The sequence below is a fragment of the Desarmillaria tabescens genome (assembly GCF_030435595.1).
Source record: "Desarmillaria tabescens strain CCBAS 213 chromosome Unknown EV420scaffold_22, whole genome shotgun sequence".
In the NCBI taxonomy this organism is placed as follows: domain Eukaryota; kingdom Fungi; phylum Basidiomycota; class Agaricomycetes; order Agaricales; family Physalacriaceae; genus Desarmillaria; species Desarmillaria tabescens.
The window spans coordinates 385,374-404,928 of NW_026848321.1; the positions used below are offsets into that span (position 1 = coordinate 385,374).

At 48.4% G+C, this 19,555-nt stretch overlaps 7 protein-coding genes across 7 annotated transcripts; 6 read left to right on the forward strand and 1 right to left on the reverse strand.

Moving 5' to 3' along the window:
* Window positions 1-443: 443 nt before the first annotated feature.
* On the forward strand, window positions 444-747 carry EV420DRAFT_1271654 (RlpA-like double-psi beta-barrel-protein domain-containing protein-containing protein; the record flags this gene model as incomplete). The annotated part of the gene is made up of 2 exons (XM_060467650.1): window positions 444-546; window positions 599-747. Coding segments are annotated over 2 exons (252 nt in total), but the record flags the coding sequence as incomplete, so codon positions are not given.
* A 451-nt stretch (window positions 748-1,198) lies between these two features.
* Window positions 1,199-2,161, forward strand: EV420DRAFT_1550081 (uncharacterized protein). Its single transcript, XM_060473442.1, has 2 exons — window positions 1,199-1,621; window positions 1,680-2,161. Exons 1-2 carry the CDS (start codon window positions 1,215-1,217, stop codon window positions 1,735-1,737), a joined length of 465 nt encoding a protein of 154 aa, XP_060329620.1. The 5' UTR covers window positions 1,199-1,214; the 3' UTR covers window positions 1,738-2,161.
* A 1,038-nt stretch (window positions 2,162-3,199) lies between these two features.
* EV420DRAFT_1550084 (uncharacterized protein) lies at window positions 3,200-7,741 on the forward strand. Its single transcript, XM_060473443.1, has 21 exons — window positions 3,200-3,404; window positions 3,454-3,515; window positions 3,565-3,747; window positions 3,803-3,851; window positions 3,908-4,008; window positions 4,059-4,143; window positions 4,191-4,363; window positions 4,423-4,638; window positions 4,696-4,794; window positions 4,845-4,884; window positions 4,936-5,249; window positions 5,303-5,395; window positions 5,448-5,569; window positions 5,617-5,962; window positions 6,012-6,344; window positions 6,404-6,589; window positions 6,649-6,907; window positions 6,963-7,084; window positions 7,135-7,282; window positions 7,332-7,412; window positions 7,470-7,741. Exons 3-21 carry the CDS (start codon window positions 3,654-3,656, stop codon window positions 7,558-7,560), a joined length of 2,952 nt encoding a protein of 983 aa, XP_060329621.1. The 5' UTR covers window positions 3,200-3,404; window positions 3,454-3,515; window positions 3,565-3,653; the 3' UTR covers window positions 7,561-7,741.
* Window positions 7,742-8,551: 810 nt separating this feature from the next.
* Window positions 8,552-9,809, reverse strand: EV420DRAFT_518664 (uncharacterized protein). The gene is made up of 3 exons (XM_060482448.1): window positions 9,266-9,809; window positions 8,699-9,211; window positions 8,552-8,645 (listed from the first exon to the last, which is right to left on the reverse strand). The coding sequence occupies exons 1-2, from the start codon at window positions 9,492-9,494 to the stop codon at window positions 8,712-8,714; spliced, it is 729 nt and encodes a 242-aa protein (XP_060329622.1). The 5' UTR covers window positions 9,495-9,809; the 3' UTR covers window positions 8,552-8,645; window positions 8,699-8,711.
* A 316-nt stretch (window positions 9,810-10,125) lies between these two features.
* On the forward strand, window positions 10,126-10,557 carry EV420DRAFT_1644055 (uncharacterized protein; the record flags this gene model as incomplete). The annotated part of the gene is made up of 3 exons (XM_060477585.1): window positions 10,126-10,273; window positions 10,322-10,336; window positions 10,403-10,557. 3 exons carry the CDS (start codon window positions 10,126-10,128, stop codon window positions 10,555-10,557), a joined length of 318 nt encoding a protein of 105 aa, XP_060329623.1.
* A 1,320-nt stretch (window positions 10,558-11,877) lies between these two features.
* On the forward strand, window positions 11,878-14,999 carry EV420DRAFT_1644056 (fungal-specific transcription factor domain-containing protein; the record flags this gene model as incomplete). Its single annotated transcript, XM_060477586.1, has 15 exons — window positions 11,878-11,986; window positions 12,046-12,051; window positions 12,106-12,188; window positions 12,261-12,280; window positions 12,334-12,388; window positions 12,437-13,120; window positions 13,173-13,330; window positions 13,384-13,452; window positions 13,507-13,666; window positions 13,717-13,834; window positions 13,882-14,108; window positions 14,161-14,297; window positions 14,348-14,371; window positions 14,421-14,882; window positions 14,936-14,999. The coding sequence occupies 15 exons, from the start codon at window positions 11,878-11,880 to the stop codon at window positions 14,997-14,999; spliced, it is 2,376 nt and encodes a 791-aa protein (XP_060329624.1).
* Window positions 15,000-15,408: 409 nt separating this feature from the next.
* On the forward strand, window positions 15,409-18,191 carry EV420DRAFT_1644057 (transcription factor Opi1-domain-containing protein; the record flags this gene model as incomplete). The annotated part of the gene is made up of 6 exons (XM_060477587.1): window positions 15,409-15,529; window positions 15,584-15,795; window positions 15,851-15,964; window positions 16,912-17,068; window positions 17,118-17,305; window positions 17,355-18,191. The coding sequence occupies 6 exons, from the start codon at window positions 15,409-15,411 to the stop codon at window positions 18,189-18,191; spliced, it is 1,629 nt and encodes a 542-aa protein (XP_060329625.1).
* Window positions 18,192-19,555: the final 1,364 nt, after the last annotated feature.

The window sequence follows — 19,555 nt, forward strand, 5'->3', positions numbered from 1 at the left end:
CTGCTAAAGTGCACTTGTACCTGGGCACCGAGCATACTATGCTGCATGGACCCCGCACCCCCCGCCTTGACCTCACGCAACTTGCAAGTATACGGAAGAAACTGGTGGAGCGTATTCCCTCACGCACTCTCGGCACTTCCTGGATCATCATGACGAATGTCGGGTCCGATGGGAGGAGTGAAAATGTATAAAAGCCTCGTCTCGTAGATGCAACATCGACATTCGTTCATGTAAACTACACTCACTCGAACATCAACCCTCGCCAGAAGATCATGTTCTCTCTCAGACAAGCAGTCCTTACCGCAATTTCGCTCTGTGCTGCCACTGCTAGTGCTCAAACATGGCACGGGATTGGTAAGAAACCAGAAGGCTGTTGTTCGTTCAATCGTTGATTTGCCTCCCTTGTTGTAGCTACTTGGTATGAGCCTGACACCGGCAATCCCGGCGCTTGCGGTGCATATAGCCAGAACTCCGACTCGGTTGTGGCGCTTCCTCTCAGCCTTTACGCCAATGGCGCTAATTGCTGGAAACACATTGGGGTTATCAGTATGTGCTTTGATGTTGTTTTTGTTGGATATTTGGTCTGAACTGGCTCCAGACGCGGCCAACGGCAAATGGGTCGATGCAGTCGTAACTGACCTGTGCCCTGACTGCGAGAGCACCCACATTGACCTCTCTGAGGGTGCCTTCTCCCAGCTTGACAGCCTTGATACGGGTGTCATCGATGTTACTTGGTACTATGAGTGAATGCCAGGACGTCACCTCGGAGGTGATTAATAGATAATTTCTGCTAGACTAGACTAGACGACTCTGTACCATGGTACGATTTTTACAAGGCGATCCTGTTTGATATATTTTTGTTTGTCTCGAAACTAGGATTAACTCATGAAGATGATTTGCAAAATGTTCAACTGAACTCGTCCACCAAAACTCCCGTCTTTCTTTTGTCCTCCTTTTGAGCTTTTGTCTACTAGTAGAGCTAGTATGTAGGTCTGTTACCCCTTGACGTTCCCTTTGGAACCGTTGTAAGATCACTCTTGATGCTATCTCTTGGCTTTGCTGGCGAAGATATGTACGACTTCTCCAGCCTGAGTAGAGATTTGCGAAAATTGAGACAACTTGAACCATTTGCCCACGGCACATTCGGGCCGAAGACTGCCGAAGATCGAAGATGAATCATAGTTGGCTGCCGGTACCCCTATTACATCTCGCAAATGAGCAACTACCAGCCCAGCATGGATGACCGCACTGACAAAATGCAGGTCATCGGCGGCTATAGCTACACCTACTCCGATGTGAAAATTATGTCGGCCAGAATGGATCCCCCTCCTCATCCAGCCTGCCCTCCAATCTCTCTGTTCGCTAAAATAGTGATCTATCTTACGAAAAAAAGGCTCTTGGTGGCTTCGTGCGAGGATAACTCCGTACCTGAGAGACGACGCCTAGTGGTGGCTACTCAATCGAAGTGGGTCCCACTCAACAACGAAGGCCTGGCTACTCGCTTCTATCACAGAGATCCTGAAGACACGCTGTTGAAGAAGGAGTTTTGCAAGATCTTTCCTGGTCTGACTGGAGACCCCGAGTATGTCACCTTAGCGGATCATTTTTTCGAAGTAAGCTTGTGCGTCCGATTTTACGATTTTCTCGATGTCAGATTATAATCCCGATTTATTGTCCAGGAGCCCTCAGCAACGTCTGCCTATTGTGATGACCGCTTCGGGTCCAGGCCCAGGTTAGCGGATATTCACCATGTTGCCATGTTTCGCGATTATCCAGTCTGTATACTACTGAACAGCCCCTTTTTCTGTAATCGTGGGATCTAGTATTTCCCTTTTGAAACTCGTTGTGCAGTCAGCCACCGTGCCCTGCGCAGACATTTGTCCGAAATAGTAGTACCAATCTTGCCTCGGATCGTAATGAATGTGTAAACGTTGTTTTGTGCTGCGGATGGCTTCTGGAAGAATTGTAGCAAAGTTCAAGTATAATTTCTAGAGGTGGGTGCTAATAGTCAGTATTACCGAAATTGAACTTTCTGACAGCTTCCCGCACCTCCTTTGCAAACTCGTTCGCAAAAGAGCAAGATATGAAAGGAGATGGCTACTAGCCGGAACAAAGCCGGGACGGCACGGAATGAAAGAGGTGTGGCGCCGAGCTGCCGAAGTTATTTAATTTTATATTAACTTCATAAAAATTGCCTTTATTTGATGTTTGACCCTAACCACACCTTTTCCTTCGCGAATCTGTGGCTTTCAATGCTTATTTGTCGTGAACATACCACCTTCCGACCTTTCCGTCAAGATTAAGCTCTTGTCTTCGCATTCTGAGGGAGCTGATTTGATACGTTCTGCTCAAGACTGACATCTGAATCCGGTGCACGTTCGTCTCCTGTAGTAGTGGTGAGCATCTCTTGGATATCATCATATATGTTTATCCAACTTGACGCCCGATAGTACGGAGAAGATGCCCAGTTTGCTGCTGCTTGGCTCTGCTGTTACGATATTAACCCATGGTACCGTGGATATAATTGACTTCAGACGGTAGCACCGGCGTACCAAGGATTTACCGCTCCTGAAAACCAATGGATCGTTATGAGTGGGCACACGGTTGCAAGGGCTTCGCGTTGATTGATGAATGCTTGCTCATGTGCATCGGTGGATATAATCAGATGGCTCTACATTACCTCTGTCCTCGAAGGTAACGAGGACCAAGCACCAGATTTCTACGTCACATTTTTCTCCCCAGCTATGTCGTCTTTCGTCTTCATGGCCCCCCGTGTGGCCGCCTATTTTGTACCCTTTGCTTTTTCCGTGGGCTCGAAGGACCTGCAATCAAACACCTGATGAAAGTAATTGCACTGCAGGGGCGTCAAATTGCGACGACGCTCCTAGGACCATTGTTATTCTGATTCCTGCTGTCAATCTGAATCTGATCTAGGCCATCTCTGGGATAGTCGGTAATATTGCTATCTAAGAAACTGAATTACACAAACCCTTTGGCATTGTAGAACTCGCACCGGGACCCTACACATCAAAGGCTGTGATGAACTTGCGGCCACACATCCACATATAGAGCAGCGCGAATTTTGCTGTTGCTTGGTACCAATCTCCCACTAAGCGAAATTCCCTCAAATTCAGATCACGCGGAAAGCTAAATCCATAGATAACGGCAGGAAACTCGCTCAAGGTTCCATTCTTAATGGCTTCCAAAATCCCCGGTGAAAGTCCTCTGCAGTTCGATGCGGAATCTCTTGGAGGAATTACCGACAAAGAGTCGGAAGAGCCTCCTCATGTCCTCGTGGAGACTCGCTCCCGCCATAGTGGTGTGGCGCTAGACCGCAGTGCCAGTGTCTACTCCCAACGCGTCAATATAGGAGCGAAAATACCTGGAGAATTCAGGACTTTGAGGTTATTTTCTTATCATATATAATTTACGTTTCGCTGACCCATTCCACAGTATCAATGTTAACGAGACCAAGGAGGGTAGCGTGAACGCCAAAGCTAAGACCATAGTCAAGGGTAGGCTGATCCACATCTATTACACACCGTTACTCATTCCTTCTCGTAGAAATTGCGGATTTAGATTGGCACGAGCTCGATGCTCTGGAGGTCCTCACCCGCCTTGGGGTGTCCGAGAAAGCTGGTTTAGATAGCCCCATGATTACCCGGCGTTTGGCGCAAAATGGCAAGAATGTTATCACTCCGCCGCCGAAGATCCTCGCAAAGCGTATTTTCTTTTATATATTCGGAGGTGTGTATTTCTCTCCTCCGATGCTCTCCGACGACTAACGTTTCGCGTTGGCAAGGCTTTGGTAGTCTGTTATTCGTTGCGTCTATCATTTGCTTCCTCGCTTGGTTCGTTCATTCGCTATGCTCTGGCGCCAATGACGCAAATTAACAACGATACGTAGGAGACCTCTAGGCGACCCGAACCCTGCTACTGCAAACTTGGCCCTCGCCGTTGTGCTCTTGATAGTTATTATGATCCAGGCTGTCTTTAATGCATGGCAAGGTACGGAAGACCGAATAGCTTTGTCGATTCATTTATCTATTTCCCCCCAGATTTTACCACCAGTCGCACCATGAATTCCATTGCCGCTATGTTGCCTTTGGACGTTTTAGTTACTCGAGATGGTCGCACATTGAAGTGAGTGGCGGCACTCGATGACCTGCACCTTCTGACGCCCCAGTTAGAGTCCCAGCCCCCGAGCTTGTCCTTGGAGACATAGTACATGTCACCATGGGATGTAAAGTACCTGCCGACTTACGACTCGTCGAAGTATCCTCCGACCTCAAATTCGACAGGTCCATCTTGACCGGAGAAAGTAATGCTGTTCCCGCCACTGTCGAAGGGACCAACCCCAGCTGTAAGCAAGTTCCACTTGACTTTTTTATCCATGTGAAGGTTGACGAATTTTATGTTTAGTCATGGAATCTCGCAATATAGCTCTTCAGGGAACGCTCTGTGTCGGTGGAGACGGCCTGGGTGTATGTGTGTGCCTTGGCGACAATACCGTCTTTGGACGTATTGCGAAACAAGCCGCGTCAGAACGTCCGGGGCGAACTTCGCTGGAGTCTGAGATCTTTCGCATTGTACTAATTATCTGTAGTTTGGCTATTGCCATTGATATCATTGTCGTCAGTAAGTGCCTACTGTGATTTGTCGGCTGTTCATCCACGGGCTTACTCTTGTGTCTAGTTTTGTGGGGTACATGGCTTCGCCGCGACCATCCGGGCTTCATATCTGTTCCAGTATTACTCGTTGACCTAGTTTCCGTTGCTGTTGCCTTTATTCCAGGTAAGAAATATCCTTCAGCGACCTTCTTTGTTAATCTTAGTGTTCTTCAGAGGGTCTTCCTATTTGCGTCACGCTTTCACTGACGGTGATGTGAGTGATAATTATTGTAGTCTTTAGTCAGTCTTACCAGCTGCCCTCTAGAGCTGGCGCCATGCGAAAAGCTAACATCCTGTGCAAGTCGCTCAGTACAGTTGAAAGTTTAGGATGTGTCAATTTCATCGCTTCAGACAAGACAGGGACTTTGACTTTGAATAAAATGACCGTGGTCAACGTCGCTGTCGGGGACGAGCTTTTAACCGCCTCAGAAGCAAGGATGGCTGCAGTCAACAATGGGCCCACCGGGGAGTGTATTAAGATTTTGGCTGCAGTCGCGGGAATTTGTAACGACGCGCGTTTCCAAGAGGCAGATGAGGAATTACCTTCAGAGATTCGGAAGGTTCACGGTGACGCTACGGGTATGTATTTTGAATATGGCTTTGGGCTTACCACTGACACGGAACACATCTAGATACCGGTTTACTTCGATTTTCAGAGACCATCATGCCTATCGAAGACAGCAGAGCAGGTTGGATAGAACGTGCAAAGCTTGCCTTCAACTCGAGTATGTGTCTCTCCTTTTCAGCCATGTTCGATATTTTTGATGATCTTTACAGAGAACAAGTTTGCCATGAAACTTCTACAAGCACTTCCCCAAGAGAAACCGGTTACATCAATGCCCATTTCTTCCACTGACAACTTTGATGTGCTATCGGACTATGTTCTACTGGTCAAAGGGGTACGTCTTGTCCTACTATCATTGTTATCACCGTCTAAAAGCAATAGGCTCCTGAGATATTATCGCGCCGGTGTAGCCACATAATGGATTCGAAGGGATCGGTCGAACCAGTGAACGATTCACTCGCAGACCGTCTGTCGGCGACACAGGAGCAATTTGCATCAAGCGGCCAACGCGTTCTACTTATGGTCAAGAAGATCATCCATGGCGCCGAACTTCCGGCGGACTTCTTTGTCGAATCTGGCTCTTTCCCTATGGAAGATCGTATTCTTGGCCTTAACTCTGACCTGACAGTAGTAGGTTTGGTAGCATTGATAGACCCCCCCAGAGATGATGTCAAGCACACGGTTGCTACAGCACGCCGGGCAGGAATTCGGTTTGCAATGGTTACAGGTCCGTTTTCGCATCATAGACGTTTCATCTACTAAATCCAATTCCGAAGGCGATTTCTCCTCTACTGCTGCTTCCATCGCTCAACAAGTAGGAATTATCACAACGCCAATGGACAAAGTGAAGCATGTTAAGGACCTCCCACACGACGCGTCTCTAGCGTCCGTGGCTGAGTATGAGCGCGAGATTGATAAACGCTCATGCCCGGAAATGCAAAGTCTTGTCTTGAGCGGCTCTGACCTCATCGGCATGACTGAATCGCAGTGGAAACAGGCACTTGCTTTTGATGAGATCGTTTTTGCCCGAACAACTCCCCAGCAGAAACTGCAAATTGTGAAAAAGTTGCAAGCGGAAGGATGTACCGTTGCGGTGACAGGCGATGGAGGTAAAGCCTAATAGTTATAACTTATGCTACTTTTGCTCACGTCACATTTTCTTCTGCAGTCAATGATTCTCCGGCCCTGAAACAAGCCGACGTTGGGGTAGCCATAGCTGGGGGTTCCGAAGTCGCCATGGAGGCCGCGGACTTGATTCTGCTCTCGGATTTTTCTGCAATCATCACCGGAATTCAGTATGGTCGTCTATGCTTTGAGAACCTCCGCAAGTCAATATTGTACCTCTTGCCTGCCGGTATGTTTTTACAAACTGATCCTGTTGTAACCCTCTGCCTGACGATTATTGCGACTTAGGTAGTTTCTCAGAGCTCATGCCAGTTGTTTTGAATGTACTCACTGGGGTCCCGCAAGCATTGAACAGTTTCCAGATGATCATCATCTGTGTTTTCACGGATGTTTCTCCTGCGTTGTCCATGGTGAACGAGAAACCTGAAGCAGATCTATTATTACGCCCGCCTCGCGATCGCAAAAAGGACCGCATGATCAATTGGAGACTTTTACTGCACGCCTATTTCTTTCTAGGCATCATAGAAGCAACAACATCCATGGTCGGGTGCGTCTTTCGATATATATATCACCGTTTTCTCTAAGTCGAATATCAACGTTAGAGCGTTTTACTTTGGATTCCAACGGCATGGTATTCCGTTTTCCGCTCTGTGGCTCAAGTATGGAGGTTATGACGCAAACCCTAAGCTGGTCAGCGAGCTCACAAATAGAGCGCAGTCTATCTGTACGGCCAAATTTTGGTTTTTCTCAGCATTCGTTAACAACAGCTTGTAGATTTCTACAATTTAGTTATGATGCAGTGGTTCAATCTACTTGCCACACGCACACGAAGACTGTCGTTGTTCCAACAGAATCCCTTTAATTCCAAAACGCGCAATATTTTCCTGTTCCCTGCTATGGCTGCCGCACTTATACTTGCTTGGTCTGTTTTTCCAAAGTATATTCAGATCTATACTAATTAACCCGCGCAGCTTCTTCTCCTACATCCCCTGGTTCCAACAGGTCCTTTTGACGCGCGGTGTTGACGTCGAGTTTTACTTCTTGCCGATTGCGTAAGTCATCTTCTTCTGTAAACCGTGCAACATGATCTTAAATCTTTTTGGCTTTAGATATGGTATCGTAATGCTTTTCCTTGATGAGGCACGCAAGTGGTGGAACAGGAGGCACCCGTCGTCGGTTCTTGCACGAATTTCATGGTAATGATCTTGATTGCGGTCGTTCTTACTCCGCCTTGGTGCATATATGACGTTCTGTCCCGGCTTATTACAATTTTTACGACAGTCTTATTATAGCGAAGTGTATGTTTTAATAATCATGCTCGTGTAAATGAAAGGTCCTTCAAGAAACAGATACAATTGAACGAACACGAGACTTATTATAGAGCCGAGCTTACGCTATTCCTCCCCTCGTACTCCGCGTACACTTCTCCATTTATCGATTACAACTTTCTGGCCGACTCTCTCGATAAATAACGGTACCGGCTATTATTACTTCAGGCTACCCCATTGAGTGGGGACGACGAGACAAATCATTTTGTAGCCACCCCTACTGAGGCTCATCAAACGACCGACACTCAGCTTTATATCTGATGCAAATTTGGATCTTTACTTTGCACATTGACAAGCGCTGTGGCCAGGGAAGGTGTCACCTTCGTAGAAGAGATATAACACCTTTGCTGCGTTCCTCCAGAGCATGATGAACTGTACAGTACTTGAACCTGTATCAACGGAGTTCGCGCTAAAATCGGCGGCTTACCGATCTACACCCTCGCATCGCGTCGTCTTCACCTAAAATTTCCGGACCTCTTTGTTCAAACAATTTTGTGAAGAGGGTCCGCGGCGTGGGACGCTATACTGCTTGGGTTCAGGATGGGGGAACCATTAGGGAACTGTCAGAGATATGCAATCATCGAACCTGATTGGCTTGTTCTTCAAAAACTGGGACGTCTTGAGTCAAAGATTCATTGAGAGACCAGGACGTACGCCCAAGGACGCTGTTTCCAGGGTCCATTGTTCTTGTAGGCGGTATTTCATGATGCCACGCTGAACCGTTACAGTACCAAAGGTAAAGATTGAAATCATGCATTGGTGACTGATTACCACAGGCTATACTGGATTGATATTCGGGAAACCTATAATGTTATGACGGAGGCCGCTCGACGTGGATATGCCTCTATCCCAACGCATTGACGCGCTTTCAGGGAGAAGAGTCCTCTTCCTTGAGAGCCTCAGTCTTTATACCAGGCAAACAAGAGCGGGATTCTGGCCATCTAACCCAACAACTATCTGAGTTACAATTAGTTAGAGATCAAGCGCCCAACACGTTGAGGCGTACTCACTACTACCATCAGGCTAACCGATGACCTCGTAATCCTTCATCTTATCCACGGGAGTACTTTTGAGAACGATGGTGAGCTGTGAGTCGTCTGCGCCATCGAGAGCCTCTCCAAGGGCATTGTTCAGAATTTTGAATGCCGTGAATCCCAACTCGAACAAATCCAGCTCAAACACATCCTCTCCTCCAGCCAACAGGTTATGAATATCCTCCGCAGCCCGACGAAATGCTCCGTGCACCTTCTCCCTCTGCTCCCCCTCCCACAACGCAATCTTTTCAAAAGCAAGATTGACGACAGCCTGGTCAACCTCATGGTGATTCACTAGCAGAACAAGCACGAGGTCACGGAAGTACTCGACGGTCGATTTATAATCGGAGAAATCCTGAGACGCGTATTTTTCCTTGTCAACACGAAAGCACTGCACGAACGACCAAGCAACGACGCTCTGGAATTCCAAAACGACGAACAACTTCTCAAATGCTGAGAGCAAGACGACGACAGTAGCTGCACCGATCGCTGTACCGCTAAAACATGGGTAAACGTGATATGTAAGGAACCCTAGTTATGCACCTATGAAGACTCCGCGCTTCTTCGACCTAGGTGTACCATCCTTGCGATAAAAAAGGCGTCTGGTGAACGAGTTGCTGGTTTCTACCGTACTGGCAAACGACGGTAAGGGAGGCTGCTGTGAAGAGAACCGTCGAATAGGGCTAGAGGCAAGGCGAGCAGTTACTGCTATTCTGCCTGTATGCCGACTCAATAATGGAACGTGGCGCGCCAGGGGTCGCAGCGCGAGCATCGACGTCAGCGGAGGAAGGGAAATTGTGGCTGTACTCCGGGTAAAGGCCCGCTATCTACCCGTCTGCGGGGTAGCGGGCCGAATGCCGGGACGATTCATGGAGCGTACATCGTAGACACTGGGCCAAGAGTCAGATTGCTCCCCTGGATGAATTTCTGAAATTTTTCGGATTCTGGCCTGGCCTAATGTTCAAGCAGGCAACCGACAGAAACCCAAAGCAAAGGTGCGACTACATAATATTTATTCTTGCTGAACAGCCCGTGAACCCATGAACGCCAGTGATCTAAGTGTCCTGTATCAAATTACAACAACACACTAGCAGTCAGAAATAGAGCGTGTACAAGGATTCTCCAACGCAAGACGGATACTGCCGCAAAGTTCAAGCCTGCCGCGATTCGCGAACGAATAAGATGTTGAAAATCAGCAACCTCGTTCGGAAGTCAGCAGCCCTCGTCCAGCCACTAAGCTCAGAACCCGATTCCTAGACAACAATGTTCTACATCAGCGAAAATCGTTCTAACTTTTGGGTCAAGAGGTCCGGTTCCTGAGCAGTGGTGACGTCAAGGCTTGGCATGGAGAACAGGGTCTTGATGCCATAAAGCTGCACCGGTTCCTTTCCTCCATACATATCATGGATTTCCTGAAGAAACAGCTCGACAACGCTACCCACGGCAGCCAGCAACAATCGGAGAACAAGGTGGAGAGTAGCGGTGGCTTGATGGGAAAGCTGAACAATGCTTTGGGAGGTGGAGAGGCTGGAGAGAAGAAAGAAGGCAAGTGTATTTTGCATCTACGCTTGTATATCGATGTCTGACCTGATTGTTTAGATTTCCTTGATAAAGGTGCGAATACCGTGTCAGAGGCAAGATCGGTTGGGATCGCCGACTAAAGATTCGCGTTCATTGCAGGTGTCGACTTTGTTCAGGAGCATTTCCTGGGCCAGGGCCAACAGAAGAATGAATCCGCCTTGGAGCAGGCGAAGGACGAGCAGATCTCTGATGCGATTAGAAGTGGATACAAGAGCATGACTGGGAAAGATTTCCCCATTGCCGACAAATCGTAGAGCGTAGATGAGTCCGTTCCGAGGAGTTGATACCAATGCGACGAGAAGAGCTGTTAAATGAAAGGACTCAAGAAGTTTGCATTCCTTGTTTTTCGTAGTCAGTCTCATTGTTCTATTAATCGGTCAGTGCTGAAATTGAAGTTACCATCTCCGTCAACTGCGTGGAACCTGCAGATAAATCAGATAACACGAAACAGGTCAAACTTGACGCCGCTTGGGATAGAATTAGGCCAGACGAGACCCGTTTGCAATATCCAAGTCGCTTCTAATAACCGGCGACCGGTCAGTCCAGAGACCCCGAATACGTGTATCTTTAGAAAATAATTTGAGTAAGCGTACCCTGAAAATGAGAATAGAGGGTACTAACCAGGAAATATCTCAAATGAATTTGTGTGGGTAAGCGGCCCGAACTTGCAGAAAGTGCCCTTTAAGCTTGTGTTTGTCAAAAAATTAACCTGGCCCAGGATAGTTAGCTTTTCATAAGAGATGGGGCCGTATACCTCAGTGGCTGCACTAGTGACATGATACGCCTTTATAAAAGAAGGGCGTCGTAAGTCCTTTAAGGCTTAAACGCTCGTATTGACGTATTTGAACTCGTCATATTACTTCCGCCGGCCCTACTGCTTGACGTCAAAGCAATATATGTACAAATGCCCCTTGCACCGATAGTCTAATTCGACGACGAAGTGATCCTGGCCGGTGGGATCATTGAGTCAAAAATGGATTCACTGCGAATTCTCTGTTGAATCCCCTGAAATTGAACACAGAAAAAGTTAGAAATATACGAGAATTAACCATAGAAACTGTACGTGCAATCTTCTAAATGGCTTTGTCATGATGCTAGTGAGCAGGCGCGCTTGAACTTGAGTAATAGCTCGTGAAGAAATGAACTAGTACAATCTGGCAGAGCCAATTTGCGATCACCGGAGTAGCATCATACCTCAGCCAAATACGCGATTTGCGGCAGCGTGCGCACGTAGTACGACCAGTTTAATACTTAGCGACACACTAGAGTCCTCGCGTCAAACACCCGACTAGGCTCTGGGTACGTACTAGCCAGTAGAATTGGTCATAACGACAAATTGAGAATGTGTCGGAGCTATCTTCGGCACAGATCTGCTTACGTAGGCAGTCCGGCCGAAGACGTGGCACCGCTGGAATCGCTTTCCTTGTCCTGCCGAGATAGGAGTTTCAGTAAAGATGCTGAGTAAACGGCGCTGTTACCTGTACTTTTACTATATCAACTCGTCTATTTTCCGCGGCCAATGCTCCTCGAAATACTCCTTCTGAATTAGGCACACTTGAACGACATATACGACTATGGCTGACGATTTGGAGCGCGACAGTGGTGGCGCCAAGGTGACAACAAATGGGGGAACCAAGAAACGGCGGGTGCAGAGAGCGTGCGACTTGTGCAGACGAAAGAAAAGTGCGTGTTTCAATCATTTCGTTGTTATAATACGTTAGCTAACCCACGCTGTGCTATAGTTAGATGTGAGAATTACCTGTGCTGTATTACCAACATGGATTGACTTTGTATCGACCTAGGCGACGCAATGTCCATGGCCGACCAACGATGCTCGATATGCCTCGCTGCTAATGTTTCCTGTACTTATCTTGAGGAGGCCAAGGTGACTTTATATCTTCCGATGTACGGGCATGCGATTAACGTAGATGTGGTATTTTGACGAATCGTTCGATAGAAAAAAGGGCCGTCTAAAAAGTTTGTTGGGCTTCTGAAATCTTCGACGAGTCTCGCTCACTGTGTTTCATCAGGTACGTACTTGAGCTGGAGACCAAGGTACAGAAGATGGAGAAACTCTTACATGCGGTAAGTGTACTTTTCGGCATCAAAGTTGATTCTGAATTTTCGGCGCAGATGCTACCGGAAGAGGAGCTTGAAGCGTTTCTAGACGACAAGTCTAGCTGGAAGCACCGTGATGACTTGCCGCAACGCGCCGGCACCGTTGAGGACTTCACCACCGAAATAGAACACAAATACCTTATAGAACCCGAGCACGTTTTCCTGGAGCAAGCTTCAGAACACTATAAGGATCAAACCATGGGCTTTCGATACGTGGGTAAATCAAGTGGCATCCAGTTGATCCAATCGGCCGTGGAACTCAAGTATGGGGTTAGAGAGAACGATCCTTTCCAATTCCCCCGCGGTAGGCCGGAGTTTTGGCAGACACGTCCTTGGAAAACGGGCCAGCTTGATCATTTTGTGACTGGTGCAGGATTCACATTTCCTCCTGATGATCTTATATGGTCTTTGGTCGACATCTATTTTGAACGCTTTAATGTCCTCGTCCCACTCCTACATCGACCGACGTTCGAAAAGTTGATTAGAGAGAAACAGTACCTCCGGGATCACATGCTTGCTTCTTTGCTCTTGCTAGTCTGTGCTGTGTCATCGAGGTATTCGGATGATCCGCGCGTTCTGGTCGAAGGAGAGGAGTCGAAGCAGTCCAGTGGTTGGAAATGGGTTCATCAAGTGATGGATACTCGTAATTGCAAACCGTTATTAGGCGCGCCGTCATTGTACGACTTGCAAGTCCTCTGTGTGAGTCACCTTGGTTATCGTCTTCTACACAGCGTTTATATCGATGACTTAGCTCTTTTCGGAGTTTCTGATGGGCTCTTCGGTATTTCAGCTGTCGTGGACTATCGTGGGGATTGGCATTCGGTTGGCTCAGGATGCGGGCGGCCATCGACGGAAGGCGAACAACGCACCCAATACTGTCGAGGCTGAAATGTGGAAGAGGGCGTTTTGGTAGGATTTTCTCTCTCGTCATCCTACCGATTCTCTCCTCAATTCCATGGCAGGAGTCTCATTTATATGGATCGGTTGATTAGTTCTCTCATGGGGCGGCCACTCGCTCTGGGCGATGAAGAGTGGGTTTTATTTGTCACTTTCCCTGTTGCCATGTTGCTCACGACTAGTATTAGAATCGACATCGACCTCCCTACCGAATGTGATGATGAGTATTGGGAAGCCGCTGACCCGAACCAGGCTTTCAAACAGCCAGCTGGAAAACCATCCGTGGTATCATACTTCAATTGCTGCCTCAGACTCAGTCGATTGTTGACCTTCTGTCTGCGCACGATCGTACGTGAACCTTTTTCTAAATGATAGATGGTATGCTGACCATTGAACAGTACTCGATAAAGAAGTCAAGAGTCTTGCTTGGTTTTCTTGACCCGAATTGGGAATCTGAGGTGGTTGCAGATCTAGATTCAGCACTTAACAAATGGATTGATACAATCCCTGCACATCGTACGCTTCCTTGTATCGTCCTTGATCTTTTGTTCACCGTTATGCAGTACGATGGGATCCGAATCGCGCCAATCTAGTTCATTTCAATCAATCCGCGTCGTTGTATATGTTGTACTATCACCTCCAAAAACTAATTCACCGGCCGTTTATTACAAAGTCACAAGATTCAAATTTTCGATTTCCTTCACTTGCGATATGTACCAACGCTGCTCGTGCGTCTTCACATATTGCAGACCTGCAGCGTCGTCGCGCTGGAGTAGTCCCTGTCATTGGTGTATGTCCTTTTCTTGTTATACTGTTTCTGTTCGTTTTGACCTTTTCGGCAGTTACTGGCATTTGATGCTGGGATTGTTCTTCTGTTCAACATTTGGGGCGGGAAACGCTCAGGCTTGTCCTTGGACCCTTACAAGGAGATGGACGACGTCCACAAGTGTATGAAGGTTCTGCGCAGTTTGGATTCACGGTCTGTCAGTGCTTCCGATAGTAATGCCTGTATACTAATGGTGGTCCTAGGTGGCAGTTTGCTGGACAACTATGGTACGATCTTATTCACACAGACGTTAATGGCTATCCTCATATTTTCTAGGGATATCCTGTACGAACTGGCATCTGTGGGTGATTTACCATTGCCCAACAACACGCCCTCCCCTAGCAACAAGCGAGGGCGAGACGAGGATGAAGATGAAGAGCAAACAAGCACCGAAAGCTCTGGGTATTCCTCTGAACCTTACCCCTTGCCCGATGGTCCGCAGGACGTGTCAAATTTCGATTGGCCTATCGAACACTCGGTTCCGCTGCAGACTTTTGGGCTAGACGTACCTCTGGAGTCTCTACAACTTCATGATGTTCCTTTACCCATGAACAGCGCAGAACTTGGACGGGGCAATCCTACTGGCATGCCAACAGCGGCGGAGGCTACGTATTATTACGACAGCAGTGATCTCTTTACGGCGGACGATTCCCAACCGATTCCGGAGGGAATGGCAGGCATGTGGACGACGGACGACCGTGCTATGGCTATGTGGAACAGTGTTCCCAATACGTTTGAGTATGTTTCTCGGTTTCCTTTGGCCGCAACCATGTCTCAAGTATCATTTTTAGGATGGACGATTGGAATACCTACTTGACCAGCTTCAACGACCTTTCTCATCGGAATTGTCAGTAAATGGTGTTGTAATGTGTATACCAGCAATGTTGTAGCAGTAGTACATATTTTACCTCTGGGATAAATTTTTCTTTCTTTTCGGTGACCTGCCGGGGCAAATCTGTCAACCTTAATTGAGAAAGTCAGTAACGCGGGGTAACCGAATTTTCTTTCACCTTTCCATCTGTCAACCGTTCAAACTTGTGCGATGTCATGGCCGTTTCGTTCATTCCCGTCGCGAAATGTGCCAGTACGTCTTTGGTGTCCCCCATGCGACTTTTTATCGAGGAATTGTCTCGCGGGAAATATTAATTAATTAATTGCGGGGTTTCCATTTGCAAAAAGGCCGAGGCTCAAACGGCACGTGTTTCTCCTCGTATTCACATGCCCTGGAGATAAATACGACCCACCACCTTCTCTTCCTTCTCCCATGGCTACCTCCGACTCACTCAGCAGCTCATCACTGCTCGACGACCAAGATGAAAACGTCAGAATTGCCGTCAAGGCCCTTGGCGACATGCGAAACGGGCACCCGTCGCCCAGAGAGACTCGTGAGTCTTTATCTCACGTTGTAGCCTGATTTCTGACGGCCATTTTTTGGATAGAGTCTGCAGCTACTCCTGCGCTTTCGGTGGCTTCTACGTCGCAGCCGCCGACGTCTCTGCCTAGCCCGACGATCTCTTCTATCGATACCGAAATGTACGGAGGCGGAGGGGCGCTGGAACCCGAGTTTGTGAAGCGGATGTCCCACCTGCCGCTGGTCAACAGCGCGTTGAGGGCGTACGAGCAGGGGAAGGCTAGCTCGAGAGTCGTCAAGGTGCGTCACGAAGCACTGTTCGTATGGTGCTGCTACTGACCCTGTGTCTTGCTAGTATGGCGCCGAGATGATGGAATCAGGTGTGAAGACGATATCGAAGCCCGTCATTGACCGGCTACCAGTGAATGTTGAACAACTGGACGAGTTCGCTTGTCGGCAATTGGACAGGGTGAGTGGAATTCCATTGAGACACGCGTGTGGTACACTGCGGATACGGGTACGCTTCCATGGGCGAAGCATAGGGCCTTAGCATGTCTGGATTCCACCGGCTGGATGCAGCAAGTTTCGAAGCGTTAGAGATGATCCCAGCTTTATTCAATTCGGGGCCTTTCTTTTCACTAAATGTGAAATGTTGCTGGTGCAACTCCGCCCTCCCGCATCAGACTTGTGGAACGCGTTCTGCATCCTTGCTTCGGACGCGTCCAATCTTCCACAATCAGATGCCTTCTCTAACGTTCCGAAACTTGTTGTGAACAAAACTCGATGGAACATGTCCTCTGCGATCCGTAGGACTTCTTCAGGTACCGAGGACGACCCTGGATCACTTTTATTCTCAGACCGTTGCAGCATGTTTCGAAGCGTCAGAAACACTAAAGGCTGTTCTCAATGTTGATTTTCCGCTTGTCATCTATTGACGGTGCAACATTGGTCAAGCTTTGCGTCCATCCATTGGTCAGACCATGCTGCCAATCAACAGACTCGCAAAATCTGCAGCTGGAACATTTGTTCTTTCACTTCGAAACTTGCTGTAAAATGCTGTCCTGAAAACGAAATGGTCCAGGCTATCCCGGGAACGACTTGATCTTTCTATTCATTATTGGGAGCCGCGTAATCGATGAAGGACATGCTAAGGTCCTTTGTTATGGCCCTAGTCTGCATATCACATTGATCGTCATGCAGCGCATGCTGTATGTTACTCTGATCAGCCTTCATCATTCCCGATTTCGGAATGCCCCTTCCTGGGGGACGTCGGAGGACAGCGTGCGACTCTGTTCCATCTGTGCGGGCGCTTGATCTTGTAAAGCCCAGGGGCTCGACGCATGTCCAATCGTTTCATTCTTGTATTTATCATCGAGATGAACAGTTCACTGACTCTTCTTCTCTATGGTTTCTCAGCTGGACAGGTATCGTCGGCCATCGTGCGATGGAGAAAGTCCACGAGGACGCGGGCGAAGTAACACGCGTCAAGAATCGCCATCGCCAGACAGAGACGTAAGCATGTCGTGTTCAGCCGAAGGCGACGATGCAAAGCGCGTGGGGATGTGGATAGACAGTAAACTATTCCCTGTTTCCCCACCTCCGTAATTTACAAAGATTTACAGGTACGAGTTCTTACGATCAGCGGCGTTCCCCTACGCCGACGCCTGAAGCACCAGTGGAGGATGGGGATCAGCAACAAGTTGCCCAGAGAAGCAGATGGCACACTGTGCTGCTAGAAGCGGGAGGGTTAAGTGCAGCCTTGAGCGAAGAAAGTCTACGTCGGTTACGATATTGTTTGAGTTGGTTGCAGGTGAAAACTTCTAATGATTTCTGGTGACATGATACTTACATTGCCCCAGTATGCTACCGCTCACATTGACGCCCAAATTGTCGTTCTACGAAACTTTACTGCAACCCTACAGGAACGCCATTTTTCAAATCAAAACGGCGAGGGAGCTCCATTGTCAGAAGTTCACATGCATACCCTCGCGCATATACGTCAAGACATCGTGCACACGGTTCGACAGGTGGTTGATGTCGTGGGCAAATACGCTGGTGGGGCTTCGCTACCAGAGCCAGCCCGTCAGCGCGTGAAAGGTTTCATTCTCACATTGCCAAAGCGATGGGCTGCCGCAATGAGGAATGGCGCCGCCCCCGGAAGCGAAAACGAACGGGAAAGCGTAGCTGCTGCTTCTGCGGGAAGGAGTCGAAGGCATCATCAACCCAAGAGAGACCGCGGCGTCGCTTCTGTCACTGCCTCTCCCCAGCAATCACCAACCGCCTCTCCACGTATTCATCCCCGCACTATGGCATCTGAAGATGGACATCGGAGGATGACCACGGGTACAGCTATGGTTGCGGCGCAGCGGATACTCACGCTGGCGACGGAAAGTTTGGATATGATGCGCGGAGTCACGGGGGTTGTGAAGGATAGTTTGGATCGTGCCGACGCTTGGGTTGGAAGGCTGCGAACTGTAGGTATACGTGGGGCTGCTGAAGGTGAAGAAACAGATGCCGGCAGGGAGAGTGTCGTCCCTCCGTCTTTGAGACGGCGAGATAGTTTCGATGTTCCTGGCACGCCCACGGTACCTGTCGATTCGCCCAGCCCTGGCGTACGGCTTCCCTTGAGCAGCATGAGTCTTGACGAAGAAGACGAGGCTGAGGGCAGCGGGCGTATGGACGTCGACCCTGCTTGATATCTAGAATGTAAGTGTACCTGCACCCACAAGCATCCAGGTCTTCTAATCGGCATGTTTTTTTAAGTCTTCCATTCGTTTCTGTTTACATGTCTTTTGGACCTCAAGTGGGATAAATCCCGCTTATACTATCTTTACACTTCTATCCATGTTACCACTTATCGAACGGGATATCCATCTGTATTTACCCTGCCCACTGTACTTCCCTTGCTGCTAAGTATTTATCGACTTGAGTCATATTTAATTATACTACTTGTACCGCTATCAGTCCACGAATACGATGTATTTCGAGCATGTACCTTGATGGAGAAAAGAGGGTGACGCCTTAGGTGTGTTTATCGCTATCGGTCTCCGTTTCTATTATGTTGTTCCGATAGACGGAACGTCCTCAACGTCCTCCGAGTAAAGCATCCGGATGTTCGGGATCATGATAGTGTGATGTGGCGTTCCACTTAACTTTATACCAAGCACGCCCTATTGCGGCGAGTCTCGTACACACGGCCCAAGGTACAGGTACGCCAACGACTCCAATTCATTATTCTGCAACGCACTAAGTACTGTAGATCATGATGATGAATGATGAATGATGACTGATGACTGATTCCGTCCATCGTTCTTGGGCTAGACCGTTCTTGATCGGTACCACTAACGAGTAGCATTCCGACATCCCTTCAAGTTGGTTCACTTGCCTGCTTCTATCCCAGTTCGCGATTCGACTCGAGCTCTAGATGGATGGGCTGGCTGTTCGATCTCTCTCTGTGTGTCCCATTTTCGGTTTCAGCGAATCTTACGGTAGTACTGCTCAGGCTGTTAGGTTTAAGCGCTGGGTTTGGTAAACCCCTCAGCCTTGCCCGTTTCTGGAGAGACGGGGATTCGAGTTGTTGCTGTGCGGCGCTTGTTTGGGGAATGAACACTGCGCTGTGCTAGGGGGTCTTTCTCAAGCTGTACAAGTCCCGGATAACTAGCCCCTGGGTTCAACGTACCCTCGTCGCCTATCGTCTATATAAAACATCTTTGGGCAGTCTTTGCCGTTTACGGTATCAGGGCAAGGCAGGCAGGGCAAAAGTCGGCGTCTAGCATCGAGCGAGCGAAGCACACTGGAAATCAATGTGGGTTTGTCGTCCTCGCTCTGGTGCACATGGCGCCTGGATCTTTTGGAGAAGCGTTCACAGGCATGCCATAGCCGACCTAATCACTTGCACAGAGGCATGACGTTTTTTGACGCCGATTGAAGGACCGCATAGGTACTGGTTATAGTTTAACGAGAGCAGATGGATGGATGGATGTTTTTTTTTTCAGGACACGAATTACTGTGCGTTTGTGCTGCGCTGCGCACGTCATTGTCCGTTGATTCGGACTCCCGG